Source organism: Euprymna scolopes, chromosome 37 (genome assembly GCF_053919585.1).
Source record: "Euprymna scolopes isolate OS-2025 chromosome 37, ASM5391958v1, whole genome shotgun sequence".
Classification (NCBI taxonomy): domain Eukaryota; kingdom Metazoa; phylum Mollusca; class Cephalopoda; order Sepiida; family Sepiolidae; genus Euprymna; species Euprymna scolopes.
In genome coordinates this window covers 72,550,019-72,569,263 of record NC_136518.1, presented here as the reverse complement: position 1 = coordinate 72,569,263, position 19,245 = coordinate 72,550,019, and the positions used below count along the sequence as shown (strand labels likewise).

General features: G+C 36.3%; 1 protein-coding gene across 1 annotated transcript in view; it reads right to left on the bottom strand.

Annotated features, from left to right (window-relative positions):
* The window catches only part of LOC145261226 (CST complex subunit STN1-like), a 50,249-nt gene extending 43,165 nt beyond the window's left edge, over positions 1-7,084 (bottom strand). Inside the window, exon 1 of the mRNA XM_080119589.1 lies at positions 6,934-7,084. Coding sequence (XP_079975715.1) covers positions 6,934-6,953 — 20 coding nt within the window. The 5' untranslated portion in view covers positions 6,954-7,084. The remainder of the gene's footprint in view (positions 1-6,933) is intronic.
* Between the last annotated feature and the right edge of the window lie 12,161 nt (positions 7,085-19,245).

Genomic DNA, 19,245 nt, shown 5'->3' with positions numbered 1-19,245 from the left:
ACGAGTGGCAGACGGATGTTTATTTAAATAGACATTCGGACAGATTAGTTGCGGGCACCGCTTCCTTGGTCAGGGGGTAGAACTGCCGACTGTCATCACGACGGTTCTAGGTTCGATCCTCGGCTTGGGATAGGTGTTAGTCTAGCGACACTGATGAGTTGTGATACAACGAAACAGGATTGTATGTCGATGACTAAAATATATTTTATTTTAAATATAAATATATATAAATATAAATATAAATATATATAAGTATATGTAAATATATATATATATATATATATATATATATATATATATATATATAATTTGGATATGAAATTCAATATCCTTTTCATGTTGAACCAATATATAATTTCCCTTACTCTATGATTTAAAAACTTTAAAAACTTGTAATTGTGATTTTCTATGTTTATTGCATTTAGCAAATTAGGTGCAAACCATTATAATAATATTTTCTCCTCTTAAGAGATGGGTAAACATCGAAAACCTATAGGTAGAGGAGATATACTTACTGAAATATATTCTTTGTTTAGCATATAATGAAAATTATAGATTTGAAATTTATCCATTTCATATGATAAAATTTAAATTACTAAATTATGATATATATAAATATATATATATATATATAAATATATATAAACATAAATAAATATATATATAAATATATTTAAATATAAATATATATAAATATAAATATATAAGTGAGAATGTGTGTGAGGACACTTTCAACCTATATACTTAACGGATTTTTGATCTGCAGACTTGAAATTTGGTACATAGGGTATTCAGACATGTGTAAAACTTTTTAATTCGTTTTCATTCGGAAGAAAGGGTTGCTATTAAATTGAAAAATTGGGGGGGGGGCATTGGATTTTTATCGGTTTGTCAACTATTTCACAAGGTTTGAAAACAATTTTTAAAGATCGTGGCAAGCTAGTCAAATGGTTATTGTACTTGACTCACTGTCTTTAGGTCTTAATTTCGATCTCAGTATTTTTTTTTTACTTACAAGAAGCGAACTTTTAGAAAAAACATAATACTTGCATGCACATGTCTCAGTCCGTTTTTTATTTCATCTATAAATATAAAAGCGAAAATGTATGTATGTATGTATGTATGTGTGTGTGTATGTATGTATGTATGTATGTGTGTTCGCCTTTTCTGTATGTCTACAAAAGGCTTTTTTCAGAGAAGCGGTCGCTCGCCTAACGGCATTTTTCCGGTTTCCCCTACCCCTGCGTTCCGCAGTAAATGAAATGCTACTCCGCAGTCAACAGTTGACCTCATTAAGTCATTAAAACGTGCACCTGCCAAATCTAAGTAATTAAATAAATTCAAACGTGTTTGTGTTGGTATGCCGTGGTGGTGCAATGGTTAACGTTGCATGTTTTTTTTTTTACACTTTAATTTACAATTTTGCCTCAAGGGTTCCAGTTCGATCCTCATACTTTCCTACCAAAACATTTTTTTATTTACCCCCCCCCCCCGGAGTTTTGATTTACCCAAAACTCACACACACCTCCAAACACCCAGGCAACTCCGGGTACTCCTTGCTAGTTTTTTTAAAAGGAATTTAACGTTACATTTATTACTGGGCAACACTGGGTACTTCTTCGAGTATAAAAATAAAAATGCAGATTTGTGTGTGTGTGTGTGTGTGTGTGCATACGTGTTTAATAGATGTATTCTTAAACTACTGATTAAATAGCACTGATATTAACAGAAAATAGTAATCATATACCAAAGATGGTCTATAACTAGTAAAATCTTTGTTTGGATGTATAAATATATCAGCAAGTTGAAATGTGAAATGTTCACTTCAACTTACAGACATATTTTTATTACTTTTGCGCATGTGCAAATTCATTCATAGCTTGAAGCAGTTTAAATTTAAATATTTCTTATGTATCTGTTGATAGCTCAAACGGTAGGGAACGGGGCTGAAGCACTAAATGTTTTGGTTTCGATTCTAGCTAATGGCACAGAAGTCATTTTTTTTTAACTTTTGAAATCAGTACTATATATGTATATATATATATATATATATATATTCAATAGAGAATTGGCTCTGTAATAATAAATACGAAATCTGCATGAATTAAAATATATTTAAGCATATTTTATGACTGGCAATGTTAGGCGCCTGTAGCGTCAATGTTCACACACTGACATACAAAATCAAAATGCAAAAACACGTTTGTACACATATCGTCTGCACATCATTATCTTCTATCTTCTATCTATATATATAAAAGCGAAAATGTATGTATGTATGTGTGTTTGCTTTTTCTGTGTGTCTACAAAAGGCTTCTTTCAGAGAAGCAATCGGTCGGTTCACAACTTTTTAAAACTTTTTATATCACATACAAATCGTAATATCTCACAGTTAACAACGAAGCTCGCCTGTCTATCTAATTTGGTCGATTTCGGGAAGATAAATATTCAATATTTGTCGCTCGCGCATGTGGGTTAGTCTTTTTCCTATAACATCTTGGGGGCGAGGAAAAAAGCGTTCAGCAGTAAATGAAATCCTGCAGTCAAACTGACCTCATTAACTCATTAAAACGAGCACCTGCTAAATCCAAGTAATTAAATAAATTCAAACGTGTTTCCGTAAGCATGTCGCGGTGGGGCAATCGTTAACGTCGCATGTTTTTTTTTTTCACAACTTTGCCTCAACGGTTCAGGTTCGATCCTCATACTTACTTTTTTTTTAATCCCCCCCCACACACCTCCAAACACCCAGGCAACGCCGAGTACCCCTCGCTAGTCTTAAATAAAAATAAATAATTATATTTTGGACCAATCAGAAAACTTTCTGAATTTATTTGAAATGGTTTTATCCGAAGCTACCCAAATCCTTTAAAAGAACCAGATTTTCTTTCAATAAATTAGTGGAAACCAGTTGACCCGAATCTGCGGACCAGTGTCACTGGATGGCCCACTCTGATGCACCCATCTCTGCAACACTACTCACATGCACACAACTATTAACAATACACACAGATACACACACACACACACACAACTCACTGGCTCATCATCAAAAACTTTATTCCTTGAAATATTTCCAATCTTTTTCACTGAACTCAAATTATAATATAAAAACAAAAGAACATTGACTCTTAAAAACAACTTTCAATGAATTATAATTTATTTAATTGAGCAGAGAAGTTTTAAATATGATTTTCCTGACCCCTGAAACTCACCGCTGTTAATTCATCGATCCAGACTTCTATCATCTCAGCTAATGAACTTATTACTTGTTTTTACAAGAACTCTAAAAATATTCACGAACATTCTGTTTTTCCTATTACTGTAAACATTCTATTTTAAACATATATAAATTGTTTCTTTTGTTAATATATGCTTTCTTAACTCATTATTTTGTTTTGTTTATCGTATAACAATGTTTCTCGTTTTGTTTTTTGTTTTTTTACAAAGCAATCACCACTTATCAAGGTCCAGAGGCCACTCGAGGATAAGGGTTAAAGAGTGTACAGTGGTCAAAAGGACAATATCATAGTAACCGTTAGAAGTGTAATTTTGGTAAATTGGATTACTTAAGGGGAACGGCTCATCCAGAACTTGTTTACATTGGACTTGAAGACAGCCATATTGTAGTCAGCTCGAAAGCAGATAAACGGGAGAGAGTTCCACAGGTGTGTAGTTCTTAGAAAGAAGCTTTGTTCATGGAATCTATGTTTAGGTTTAGGCAGATAAAGAGTGGGGGAAATTATTGATAGTGTTTTCAGCAAAACAAGTGTTTCTCGTGGATGTTTGGCGAGGGGGACCATAGACTGGAGCTCAGGCGAGCACTTGCAATGAAAATAATGATAAAACAGAGACAGGCTTGCAATGTCTCTTCTGTGAGAAAGAGGTTGCAGGCAAGAGAAAAAGGCATCCTACACTAGGCTACGAAGTCTATTCTGAACTCTGTCAAGGCAAGATAAGGTCTTCCTAGCAGCTCCTACCCAGATGTGACAGCAATACTTCATCCTTGGACATACCTGGCTCTTATATAGGTAGAGAACTGCATCAGCAGGTAGATACCTACTGGATTGATAGAAGGATCGCACAATTTTTTCCAGCAACGTTGGCAACGGATTTGATGTACGTGTTCCATTTTAGATTAGGAGTAAAGGTCAAGCCCAGAAGCTTGTCAAAACATGGAGCCTCCCCAAGACAAGAGCTATTCATTTCAATTGATGCCAGATGGGGATCAGAATCTTGATTATGCAAAGATAGAAGCTTGGTTTTAGATACATTAAAAGTAACCAGCCATTTTTTCCCCTATTGTACCATATGTTCAAGATCAGAGGAGAAAGAATCGGAGAGAACTTGGCTGTTTACAGCCTTTGATGTGCTGCCATAGATGGTAGTGTCATCAGCAAAAATGTCTATAAATGATCTAAGAATGGTATTTGGAAGATCATTAATATAGATCAGGAAGACAGTTGGGCCCAGGATGGACTCAAGCATTAATACTATGAGCTTCTGATTTCTGTCCATCAACTACTACTCTTATGAACCTATCAGAGATAAATGATTTAATAATTGAAAAGAGATTTCCAGCTATGCCATAGCTGGAGATCTTGTGAAGTAGATCTTTATGCTCTACCCTATCAAAGGCCTTTGATATGCCAAGAGCAATAAAAGTCGTAATTTTAAAGGTGAATGTTGAGTTTGAATGTTTTCACCTTTTATTTATTTATTTTTTAAGTGTGGAGGATGGGGAGCCCTCTCAAACTACTACAAAATTTAAATATTTTCTTATTCAGCATAGTCGAAAACCTAATTATTTAAAAGACAATTGTGCAGCTGGACCAAATGTATAAAAATTACCAATTTTGGTAGTGAGGGGCAGTCTTGTGCAGTCACATACACACACACACACTCGCGCGCAAATAACGAACCATTATTAATTTCGATTTTTCCCCCCGCGCAGTTTGAAAAAAACATATTCTGTTAGCAACAGTTCAATTTTAAATACGCCCACACACTTTGCTCAAAACAACAAAAGTAAAAATAACATATGCTTGGCGGACGTAGTTGAAAGCAGGTCACGTGACGTCATAAGAAGCATCTTACGTCATCTTACGTCAATGTTTTTTTCAGAAGGTCTTCGTGGAGCCGGTTGGAAATGTATAAAAAGAGCATTTTGCGCCCAAACGAATCAGTCGACCTTTTGAGCAGCATGGCGTAGACATCAACGTCGACTCGTCCACGTTGGACGTTAAACACGCGTACGCCCGACAATTAATTCCTCCACATGGAGACAGACTTGCTACCCTGATGAACTTTTTACACTTTTCTATCTCTCCACTAAATAAGCGAGGGACTTTTATATTGATTAATTCTTCCTTAAAAAGAACTGTTCTCTTCTTTACATAAAAACATTACTCACCATTCACCATTCATAAATATTTGGGTATATTTCTATGAGACAATCTCCACAAGTGGGGCCTAGACACCTCACCTTTATGTCCATGTGGAGAGGTACAAACGATGCACCACCTCAGGGAAAACTGCCGATTGGGTCCTCATTGCTCAAACCAAGACCTTAAGGAGGCAAACAGCACCGCCATGCGATGGGTTAATTTCTATTGCGATTAGATATAATGATGATGACCATTCATAAAGAAAACAAGGTATTCATGTAGAAAGTGATCCGTGCTGAAATAATAACGTTATTATTCAAAAAGCCATTCTTAACATGGGGAGGGTGCTTTGTACCTATTCTGTACTTTAACCTTACAATTGAATAAAAAAAAAACATATAAAGCTTTAATTAACCGTGGAAATACGATTTAAAAAATAGTGCAGACTGCAGATGACTGCAGATCACTCTCTGCATTAGCACCGAAAACAACCCTGTCTGTTCTGTTCATTTATTATGTGTGATCACCTGATTGTTTTGTTATAAAATAAATACAGTGCATTTAAATCAGAAGGAGGTGTCGTTTGTTTCATTCTTTTTTTTATTATTTGTTTGGGGCGAGGAAGTTTAATCTCACTTAAATTTCTGACCCCCACTCACTACAGTCTCAGAAAAGTGGATTTTTCCGCTAGGTGGAAGGGGGAGGATACTCTCAGAAAAGTGCATTTTGTTTCCGCTAGGTGGCAGTGTTGGTCGTGGATATGCTTATGGCGTGCGCACGCGCGTAAAAAAGATGGCCGCCAAAAAATACAATACAACTTCTTATATCTCGATAACTATTTATCTCTGCAAAATTGCAATGCGATTTTCGTATTCAGCATAATCGAAAACCTATTTTAGTCGTTATTTTAAAGAAAATTCTAGAGGTGGACCTAATGTAAAAAAAAAAAAAAAAAACTACCGTATTAATTTTATTTTTTGGTAATCATTTAATTTCCAAACATCTATAAAACACATAAAATCAAATACAAAAAAAATGGTACTTATACAGTTTAGTCAAGACATTAAAAAATGAAAATATCGAAAAAAAAATGGTTATATTGTACGTATCCGTTTTGGACTGTGAAGATCTCCGGAAAAAAATTTCATCTAATTTGATCGAGTAGTTTTTTTTTTTTACAGCAGAAAAACACGTTCTTATGAGAGCGGAGAGCGCGTTGAAGTCAGCCACAATCAGCCATTTTGAAATTTGCTGAACACGCCACGGGGAGATAACTCCATGTAAAGCGCCGATACTCCTTCCCCATCCTTTAATTCTAGCTTTTCTTCCTAAAAATCGAACCTTTTGCTCGGTATCATAAGAAATTGTTTTTTCGCTGTTAAAAAAAAACAAAAAAACTACTTGATGAAATTAAGTGAAACTTTTTTTTTTCGGAGAACTTCGTTCCATAACGGATACATGCAATATAACTTCTTTTTTTTTTTTACAATATTTTCATTTTTTAATGTCTTGACTAAACTGTATAAGTACCAAAAAAAACAATTACCTTATGTCTGAATCTTGCATTCTTTACTACAAACGGAAGACCAACTTTCATACGTTTTTCGAAACGAGCGCGTAATATTTACCGGTGTTCAACAAGATAATTTATCCTATATAAATTAAGTACAAACAAAACTAATACTATATTTTCTGCCAGAACTTTGATAAAATCTATCCCGATTAAATAAATATTAACCTTACAGAAATATCACTTAAGGAATTGTCTATTTATCAATTACTGATGTGTAGAATGAAGTGAAAAGTATTTATTGGAAATAAACAAAAACGTTCGCTTTTAACAAAAAGGGAGATAACTCCACTTTTTTTTTTTTGCAGGAATAATTTTTATTTTTTACATAATTTTTTTTTTTTTTTTTTTTTGAATGGCCTCTAATAAGGCAGATTTTATACGAGTACAATTTCTTATTGTTATTGTTAAGTTACCAAATAAGGGTGCTTGTTTATATTGGTAATCTCTTAACCCAACGCATTTCAGGTGAAAATACTATACCGCACTGGCAATATTTGAATAAATTCCACAACTTACGACAAACAATCCAGCAGAGAGCCGGGGATTTTTTCCTGAAACACAAAATCAACAGAGTTTTTACACCATTCCTGTAATGAGCTGTTCTATTTATTGCGGTGTAATGATAGTCCAGTATAGTTCTAGAGGGTCCACCCTCCCAGGCTTTGCTTTCTCTCCTTAAGAAGAGGTTAGATTATTGCTAAACGCCTGAGGCGCCTCTACTGTGGAATGCCAATGAGGCTGCACAGACATCTTTATCAGGGTGTGAGCGCTCCTCTTCTGGGCCGCTGATTTGTCAATCCCATTTTCCGACCCTTGTGTCACATTCTTCATAATGTGTTAGAAGTATTTTAAATAAATAAATCAGCACACAATTATATTTTTAGATATTGTGCTTAGTGATGGCAGACGATTACTTTTAGTCAATAAGTAGTAGGTTGCTCGTAAAATATGCATAAATATTATATTTTAATTAATGCACAATTCTTATCTATCTTCCCCTTCAACTAGGCAATTTTCTACGGGGGCAGGGGGTCACTTTTTTCGCCAATATTTTTTAAAGTTATCCTCTCCTTTAGATTGTCTAACCTTAATTTTAAAAAATGTCGCTTCCAGTTTGGCAGTGGTCGTAACAGCATAAACGTTAGGTTTTCCCCCGTTCTTTTCCTCCTTTGCAGTACGGGTTCGAGCCTGCCTTTCTACTACTACCTTTTTTTTTTTTGCTCAACATACACATCCAAACACCCGGGCAACGCCGGGCTGAAATGCTAGTATATATATATAAACGTGAACGTGTCTGTGTGTGTGTCTGTGTACATTTCCCTACGCAATAACTCTGTCAATTTTTACTCTAACAGACTCGAAATTTGATATACAGGGTACTGAGATTTGGGAAAATCGATGTGATCGGTTTTTGGCCAGAAATTTGGCGATTAAGGGGTCAAAGTTCAACGATTTTACCTTTGAGAACTCTACCAAACTCCTCCGACAATTTTGGGTCTACACACTTGAAATTTTAGATATATGTTCCTTGGACATGGATCTAACTTAATAACTTGATTTGAGCCTAAAAAAAATAAATTTTCAGGGGTCATAATAGGGGTCAAAGTTAAAAAAAATTGACCTCTGCAGTCTCTTCCAAATTACTCAGACAATTTCTGGTCCAAATATTTGAAATTTTACATAAAGGGTATTCAGAGATAGGGCAAGCTTTTTCATCAGTTTGGGTCAAAAATCTTTAGTTACCAATATATAAATGTATGTACGTATGTCTGCTTGCATGTGTGCCCTAAACTTTCAATAGAGGCGACGGATTTTACCAAGATCAGTATCGTTTTAAAGTTCGACCTTTCATACGACAAATATCGAAAAATTGGCTAAAAACATTGATATCTTCACCTTCAACTAGGCACTTTTCTACAGGGGGCGGTCACTTTTTTCGCCGATATTTTTTAAAGTTATGCTCTCCTTTAGATTGTCTAGCCTTAATTTTAAAAAATGTCGCTTCCAGTTTGGCAGTGGTCATAACAGCATAAACATTAGATTTTACACCGTTCTTTTCCTCCTTTGCAGTACGGGTTCGAGCCTGCCTTCCTACTACCACTTTTTTTTTTTTTTTGCTCAACATACACATCCAAACACCTGGGCAATGCCGGGCTGAAATACAATATCTTAGCAGCCCTTTTTTTCTGGATGAAAACCGATTAAAAATTTTCCATATGTCTTATATACCAAATTCTAAGTCTGTAGATCAATAATTCATTGAGTATATAGGTTGAGAAGTGTCCTCACACACACTCTCTCTCTGTCTCTCTCTCTCTCTCTCTCTCTCTTTTATATAGATTAGTGATGTTTTAAACCAATGCTTTTCAGGTATTATATACTTACGTATCATTAGTATAAATTACAAAAAAGAGAATGCGATGCTTTACATGTCAGGATTGTCCATCTTCCAAGGTAGGAGGAGGCTTCTGTAGTTTGCAACTAATTTGCATATGTGGGAATCGAATCGGCTGCGGTAAACGGAAGAACTAAAATTGAAAGTAGTGTTTTGCTTGATATTTTTATTGATTTTTAAATTTTTCATAAAGTTATTTTCACTTTTACATAAATACGAAACCTCAGAAGTGTAGAGATACCCCCCCCTGTTTTTACCAAACATGGTGACTTATACACGGGGGTTAGATTGACCAAAACCTTGTGCAAATAACACTCAAGATGAGAGCAATAGTTCGATTAATCCAAATTGTGCAAAAAATCTCCAAATTTGAAAGACTGTGGCAGTATCAGTTTACTGTTTTGTTTATATAAAAGCATTACAGATTCAAATAAACCTTTTTCCAAAAAACATGAGTGTTAAGCCACATCTTCAAAATCTTGACCCTTAAAACACATGTGGTTCAGCTTCCTAATATCCAGTCAAATACCAGCATCTCAATGTTGATCAAAATCTATGTAAATACAATCAACCAAGACTTTAGTTATTTCTGACTGAGCCAAATTTGGTCGTTAATTAATTATAGTTGTTTGTTTTTTTGATGACATCACCACTGTAACATTCCTCCTGCTATATAGGTACAGCAAACTTCGACCAGAAAAAAACTATTCAGCAGGGGATCAGGAGACCCCCATCCCCGACTGCATAATCCGTTATCAAGCCCCAAGAGGAGAAGACATCAGTACTTTTTTTTTTTTTTTTTTATTACATTTTCACCCCAAACAAGGCACATTGCCACTTTGGTGTAGGGGGCTACTATCAGGGGAAACATCTACTGGGGTACTATGTAGGGATTAGGGCAGCGAGATGTTGGTTCACGTTGCACTTGAACTTATGCATGTCAGTACAGTTGGGGAAGCAGTGACCTGGAATGGAATTCCAAAGTCTAGCAGTTCTGGGGAAGAAACTACTGGAGTAGAAAGATCTTTTACATCTAGGGATCTCTACAGTGTGGGGGTGAGATTTTGCAGCTTGTCGGGTCTGTCGAGGGTGTTCACGTCGTGGGGGCACAAGTGCTTGCAGTTCTTCAGAGCATTCACCATTATAATACTTGTAGAACAGGCAGAGGGATGCAACGTTTCGACGATGGGACAGAGGCTGAAGTTTAGATGCCAGTTTAGGGCCTATCAGATTTGCGACTCTCTTTTGAACCCTGTCAAGGAGCGAGAGACTAGTAGCCGATGCACCGGCCCAAATATGACAGCAATACTCCATACATGGGCGATAGTAGCAGCAATCAAATTGTCCTTTTATGGTCAATTTAACTAAAATGCAATTTTAAATTTTATCTTTCACTCCTTCTTGCCTGTTTCATCCACCTGACTCCAGCTTCCTTCCCAGTTCCCACTTTTACTCCTGCAGTTTTTAACTCTGGCTCCAGCTTACTACAACTGCTCTGACTCTAGCATCTCGTGCTCCAACAACTTTCAGCAGCTCCTTCTAATACTGCCTGCAATAGTGGTTCCTGCCCTAGCTCCTTCTTGTGGTTCCTGTCTGAAGTCTCTGTCTCCCCATTCCAGTGGCCATCAACTTCCAGCACTCTGTTCTATTGCTCGTCAATGTCCAGCTCTCTGTTCCAATGACCAACAATGCTTAGTTCCAGCATCCAGCTTCTTTGCTTTCAGCCTGTTCCCGTCGAATCCAGCCCTTGGTCATGCCCACACAGACTAGACCTATCTAAACCATCTCATCACATCTCAGAGACGTCCATATAAATCTCCATGTGACATCATTCCATGATGTCCAGAATCCAGTTTTTTTTCACTTCCATTCCTGCAACCTTTGTTTCTTTCGCATCTAGCTGTTGGTGACATCCACACAACCGAACCTACCTAAAACATCTCATCACACCTCAGGCACATCCATATCAATCCATGTGCAATGTCATCCCATGTTGCCCAGCATCCAGTTTCCACATCTCCAGCTTTTTCAGTGTCTCACATTTGTACCCATCCAATCTCTGCTGCGGTACACGTACAACATTTCCTATTTCTTCAACCTTTCTGCTTCCAGAATCTTCATCAATTAATATTTTGACATTTTTTCTACATTTTTCCTCTTGTATTTATGATGGAATAAATACATTTCTTTGACAACTCTTCATCTACGTTTGTCCTCTCTTCTTTGCTATTTGTCATATATTTCCTGTGTCTACTGGCTTAGCTATACGGTCAATTAGGTTTCAACCGATCTGGTCCATTGCAAGAAGATGTGCTTGAAGATCAGAGGTTAGATTTTACTTTTTGTTATTGTTGTGACCCCGGAAGAGTCACTAAGGACAACACGGAAATGAGTTAGAAAAGGTAAAATATATTGAAACAAAAAACAGCATATACAAAGAGCAACCGTTGTAGTAAGTACCACAAAGATGGCTGACCGCAAAAGTGCACTGACTACTCCAAGAGTCGTGAATCTCAGTTAATTTATACAGTTCGGAAGAGTTCATTTTTAGTACATGGGCGAGTCCTCACAACATAAACTAAACACTTTCAAAATATCAAACTGTGAGATATCGCTGACACTGTTGCCATAAGTGAAATCATCATCAAATGGTCTCCTGCTTGGTACAGGCATTGACGGCAATGACTCTCTCTCTCTCTCTCTCTCTCTCTCTCTCTCTCTCTCTCTCTCTCTCTCTGCATTCATGAATTCATTGTTGCTCATCATTTTTGATGTTGTTCAGGTGTTCAGACTGTCAACATATGTTTCTCGCTGTCGTCCTCTGCTTCTTCTACCCATGATCTTTCCCTCCAACCATTTCGTTTTTATTAATACGGTTTTAACTGTTTAACTTGTTATGTAGTTATTGTGGCCCTGAAAGGGTCACTAAGGAAAACCACGAGCATAGAGATGAGTTAGAAAAGATAAAATATATTGAAACAAAAAACAGCTCATACAAAGATCAACCATTCATAGTAAGTACCGCCATGATGGCGGACTACAAAATTACACTGACCACCCCGAGAGTCAGAACTCTCAGTTAATTTATACAGTTTGGAAGAGTTCATCTTTTGGTTACGGGTGAGTCCCCCACAACAGTTATCTACATCACTCTGTAAGGGAAAACATATAGGGTGTTTTTTTTGTTTTTTTTAGGGGGGGGGGAGCGAACTTTAAATAAAAATAAATCACAGAAAAATGTTTTTATTGTACAAATATGTGGTTTATTCAAAAGATTAATTTTTGGCATTTATAATTTAAATACAATTTTAGGCATATGGTCCCCCACGACTCACACTTGTATGGCATAATCTAGAGATCCAATTTTCACAAACTCTATGCATTAAATTAAGCTCTACGAAATTAAATTCCAGTTAAACACATCAAATGTTGTCTTTCAAGTGATCTGTTGTGTCTGGTTTATTAGTGTAGATATGGGACTTTACATATCCCCAAAGAAAATAATCTAATGGGGTTAAATCGCATGAACGAGGTGGCAAAGTAACAGGTCCATTCCATGAAATTATTCGTCCATCAAATCTTTCTCTCAGTAAATTGATCATATCATTTGCAATTTGCAAACGTTGCTCAGGTGTCAGTCATTTCATGATAAATTGCTAAACCAAGCTGAACTCAAAATAACCGAAAGTTGCCAGATCTGCAAATAAAGTAAATAGAATAGTCAATTTAAAGTTTGCTACATCTAAAAAAAAAAAAAATACCCTGTATATATCAAAGTTAATGCCATGACATACACAGAATAAGGGGTAAATATACCTAAATACAATACATTCATTTTATTTATATATTAACAAATGTAAACATAAAAAAATATGGTAGATTTCGAATTCAAGAAAGAATTCAACCACATGGAATCTTGTCTGGTAAAATGAATACCACGCCCTCTCCTTCAGACTACTGTTCTCATCTTAAGTATCATTTTCACAACATTTTGGCTGATGTAATCTCTGACCTTCTTTAAGTGTATCTTGTCGAATTCCGGAATGTTTCTGTCAAACTAAGAGAAAAAAAGACACCGACATATTTGTCATAAGTGACATTGCCAAAAGCAGCAACCAATGTCCGACCTACTCAACACAATGTAATTCTTTTCTGCTTTTTTCACCTGTCTTTTCATCAAACAACTTTTTTTTTTCCTTCTTTAATATGCCTGAAAGTCCTTAATAATTGTGGTCTGAAATGCTACCAAAGGCAAGATAAGTTACTCTTCTGTAATTAAACACCTTAAAAATTGGTACAAACCTGTTTTTGTGCAGCCTGTAGAGTCCCATGCAGACAAAAAGAATGAAGAAAAAAGAAATAAAAATGGACGTCTTTTCTCTATATATGCTTGCAATATTGTCATCTAATATGCGAAAGAGATTCTTCTGGTTTGAAATAAAAAACATGATTTTCAGAGATTGGGTCGATTTGGGATTTGGATGTTGGAGTATAAGTTTTGTCAGCAGTGCGTTATGTTTTGGAGTTGTCAGTTTTGACAGCAGAGTGTCTAATTTTTAGAATAGCAATGTTTTGGCAGCAGTGTGTCGAATTTTGAGTAGTGAATATTGACAGTAGTGTTGATTTTCACCTCAGAAATTGTTATTTGGAGGTGCAGCATAGTTAACAATCCATCAGGACAAGTGTAGAATAGTTAACACCTGATTGTTTTAATCACAATAAGCTTCACATACTCCTATGCAAGTTGCATTGCTCTTAACATCTTGGCCTTTCAGTTATTTGCGTTCATTAAATCAATCTCAGATCATAAATGCGATATGATAACCATGTGGCCCGCCACTTGACAACATCGCCGACCTGTGTGCCATAGATTTCTGCTTCTTCATCTTCTCTACTAGTTCTGGCCGTGTCGCCATCTCTCACACATTGGTGATTGTTAAGAAGATGTGTTGAATAGTATTCCGGGCGACACCGGAGTTGTTGCTGGATGCACACACGTAAATATTGTGGAAATCTTCAAATTAAGAAATGTCATCAAAAGTCAAAATCATTGAAAGACGAGTGCATAAACTTTGAAAACAACATTTTTCAATTGACAAGTTTATTGAAATTGAAATTGAAATTTGGCCTTGGACGAATTTAATAATGGCCAGTGAAATGCGGCATGGAAAAACGAAATTCCTATCTAAAGTTTTTTGTAAATAAAACAACATAATGCCAGCTAAGGAAAAAGAGTCAGAGAGAAGACAGCCCCCCTCTCTCTTTCTCTCTCTCTCTCTCTCTCTCTCTCTCTCTCTCTCTCTCTCTCTCTCTCCATAGCACGCCTGTGGAACTCTGTTCCGTCTGCCTGCTTCCCTCCTGACTACAACTTGGATGTCTTCAAGTCCAACGTAAACAAATTCCTGATGAACCGCCCCCTTAAGTAGACACTTTAAATATCCACACAAACGTACTGTACTTACAATAACCCTTATCCCTGAGTGGCTTCCGGGCCTTGATAAGTGGTGACCACCTTGTAAAAAAAAAAAACATTGAGAAAGAATTGAACAGAAAATAAACTGTCATTCCTTTTTATAAACTTACGTCAAGTGTTCTTTTGTTTGTGAAACAACTAATTACCTTATATACATTCGTCAAGAACTTGAAACTCTATTTAACGGATTAAATAGACGATGGCTCACAAATGTAAACATAAAATAAAATAAAACACAAAAAACACAAACTCTGACACATTCTGCAAATATCAGTTGACATTCCTAAAACTAACTCTAAACATATTGATCTGTTGTCTGGTCCTTTTATCCCAAATCACTACAGTAAAATAGACATGCCTCTATTATATTAAAATGAGTTCTTGCTGCGAATGCCTTATTGGGGGTATCAAAGCTTGAAGCACAGTCAAAGATCTATCATTCCGATACAAATTGAGTAGAAAAGGACTAGCAACGTTTCTTCTGTAAGAAAACGACAAGTAAAAGAAATGATTTTGAAGTCTATTTGATACTCTCTGAAGGCAATTAAGGGTGCTCTGAGCGGCACCTCCCTAGATGTGGCAGCAGTATTCCATCTTCGGCTGAATTTGACCCTTTGCTTGTGTGCTAATAAGTCAGAAACTACACGAGACACACACCCAAAAAGCTAATCTATTCTTTTTCAGCATAGTTTTGGTCGGAATATGGGCACATTTTTTTTTAATCATCTTTTTAGAGTTCACCGAGAACAAAATGAGTCGAACTTTGTACATGAGTTTGTATGTTTCCTGAAAAAACAAAAATGAAAATTAATTTGTGACACTTTGAACTTTGAAAAAAAATTTACGAGTGCAACTGATATTTATTCGACCCTCTGATGGCAAAAGTCAATGTATTAGCTGCTTGCTGAGGTTATGTTCATCAATCCGTTGATCAATTCATTTCCCGACCTGTGCCCAACTCGCTACTCCCTAACTGTAACTGTTGTCAACTATCACTAACCCAAGACTGTCTGCAAACTGTCAAAAACTGTCATAAAACTCATTGACATTCCTAAAACTAATTCTAAACATATTGATCTGTTGTCTGTTCTTTTTATCCCAAATCACTGTCACACCTTGATTAACAATCCTATTTTTGCTTTCTTTTGCGTTCTATTGTGAACAACTTTCTTTCCATTGTTTTGCTGATAAACTTATTTTCTTTTATTTTTTGTGATATCTTTTTATGTTTTTCTTTGTCTTTCTCTGTTATGTTTTTTTTCTGTTATGTTCTTTCTGTTGTTTTTTTCTGTTACGTTTTTTCTTGTTATGTTTTTTCTTGTTATATTGTTTCTTTTCTTTTTTTTCTGTTATGTTTTTTTTCTGTCATGTTTTTCTCTGTTATGTTTTTTTAAATATTTTCTTATATTTTTTCTGTTTTTACTTCTCAACACTTGGATGGGTGGGGGTGGGGGAACCTCAATAATATGTATAAGACACTAATTCATGGAGTTTCCCCAAATGTCAGTTTTTCCCAAATATATTAGAGGATGAAACAGAAGGAAGTAAAGAAAAAAACAAATATGAAAGTCATAGTACATTGAGAAAGAATTGAACAGAAAATAAATTGTCATCCTTTTTATAAACTTACATCAAGTGTTGTTTTTTTGTTTTTGTGAAACAATTACCTTAAAATGCAATATTCCAAAAATCACATAAATCGATCAAGTAGTTTTTTTTTGTTTAAGAAAATCAAATATTATGAGACATTTTATCGAAGAAAAACTTAACACCATCTTGTTTTTGAATGATACACTGCTAGCGACACCTATTGGGAGTGTTTGGAATATAAGATCGGCAAGGGGCCGACGATCGACTTTCCATACTATAAAAATAAAAACTTGGAAAATTAAGACATTTATAGTTTTTGAGCAAAAAACACAAACTCTGACAAATTCTGCAAATATCAGTTGCACTCGGTGACACCATCGATTTTCTACACACTAAAATCCTAAGCTACATAGTCATCGGCTGAGCTCATCTTGATTTGTTATGAGCCACAATTTTTATTCAGCTGAGCCAGACTGGCCATGATCTTCAACTGTAACTGTCATCAAATGTCACAAACCCCAGGCTGTTCGTGAACTGTCCCTAACTGTTGTAACCTTTTGCAAAACTCATTGCTCTCTATATCCGGTCCTATGTTCCAGTCATCTGCCTTAGCTTGATTAATAATCATATGTCAGTTTCCTTTTGTGTACTTTGGTGAACAACTTCCTATATCTTTGTTCAGCTGATAAATTTATTTAATATTTTTTTTATTATTTAAAAAAAAATTTTTTTTTTCTATTTCCTAAAATTTGGGGGCTGGGGGAGGGGCGTCGATAGTATCAGAGCGAGGCTAAGATTCTAATCTTACTTTTTATACAAAAAATATTAACATATCCTTTTTTTTTTGTGTGGAAATCGTTCCAGACAAGGCATGAAGCTACTTGCTGTAAGGAGCTAAAAAGGACATAAGATGATTATCGCAAATACAGGAGATGTTTATAGACATGAGAGAACGCAATGGAGTTTCATTCTATATTAATAAACAACTTTATTTGGTATCTTCGTTAGTAGCATTAGTAGAAGAGAGAAACGAGGTAGTAGGTTGTATGAAGATAGAATTAATATCATGCCGGCTGGTTGAAAAAGAGAACAGTTCAGTTCTGTTTACATGTGTTTCCAGCTAGTAGTCGTCGGAACAAAGGAAGCAGGGTAAAAGAGAAAGAAAGGGCAAAGACTTCAGCATGTTTACGTGTTGTCGTGGGTGAGTGTGAGTTGTATCGATGTATATTCTTTAGCATGTTCGTTTGAGTACCGCACGTGGAAACAAATGGGAGTTTGAAAAGAGCCATTGTTAGCTTGTAATACTCACGTTAAACCTGGGTCTTTCACCCTAGGCTAATGTCCGTTGCCCGGCAGGGTCAGGATCAAAGAGGGTTTTTGGTTTCAGATTTCATCTTTTATATACTCTGTCACGTGATAAAGAGCTGGCTTATGATTGGACAAGCTAGGAGGAAATGGATTCAAATCCAAGAATTGAACAGAAAATAAATTGTCAATCTGTCCAACAGTTAGGGACAGTTCACTCTCAAGTCGAGAGAAGAACCTTCTGCCTGTGATGTAGCAGATATCGGCTGCTACATGCCTATTGACAAGACTATGGTTATAGATAGAAGGAAAACGACCATTATGAAAACAGTTTCAGAAGCTATTGGAGCAGAAAGTTGTAACATCATGATGTATCAAAACATTAAATTCATAAAGACCACTGGACCAATGAGTCAAACGAGCTGGAGCAAAGGAAGTGGGGAATAAATCAGGTGATTTGTGAAAAACACACATGTAATAACAGTATTCATAGAAGTGATTGTGACCAGCAACATCACATCTATGAGAGAGAAGGTGAAGAGAAGAAAAAAAGGTGTGCGCCAACCAAATGCTAAAATTGTTTGTGGTATTGCACCTTCGATCCGGTTCCGAGCATTGAGTTTAACTTCAGTCGTTGGACCTGTGATTATTTTGATCTGCTCCAACTTGTTCAAAGAGTGGGGGAGTCCACCATAGAAGTAGTGCCACCCAACTGTCTCCCCTCAAATGTCAGACCCCTGAGGGCGAGGGCTTTTATATGATACTGGGTCGGGTATACACAAAAGAAAGAAAGCATATGGTTATCAACTGGGGTGAGAATGGTAGAGGTTCAGCAGAAAGCAGAAGAATTCAACAAAGTGAGAGAAATGGAATGGAGCACACAAGAATCCAGATAGTCGAGTTTTATTATTTCTTTGAGGGTCTGTTGTTTTATTTTTCCATAAACAACTGAACGATGCTGTAATAAAACCATGTAACTGACAGAAAGAAATAAATGAAACATGTATCAGCAAAAGGTCCTTCAATATTTCCATCACAAGAAAGCTCTGCTGGCTAAATGTTAATCGGAAGGCTAGTCATGGCACAAGAAAGCTCTGCTGGCTAAATGTTAATCGGAAGGCTAGTCATGGCACAAGAAATCTCTGCTGGCTAAATGTTAATCGGAAGGCTAGTCATGGCACAAGAAAGCTCTGCTGGCTAAATGTTAATCGGAAGGCTAGTCATGGCACAAGAAAGCTCTGCTGGCTAAATGTTAATCGGAAGGCTAGTCATGGCACAAGAAAGCTCTGCTGGCTAAATGTTAATCGGAAGGCTAGTCATGGCACAAGAAAGCTCTGCTGGCTAAATGTTAATCGGAAGGCTAGTGATGGCACAAGAAATCTCTGCTGGTTAAATGTTAATCGGAAGGCTAGTCATGGCACAAGAAAGCTCTGCTGGCTAAATGTTAATCGGAAGGCTAGTCATGGCACAAGAAAGCTCTGCTGGCTAAATGTTAATCGGAAGGCTAGTCATGGCACAAGAA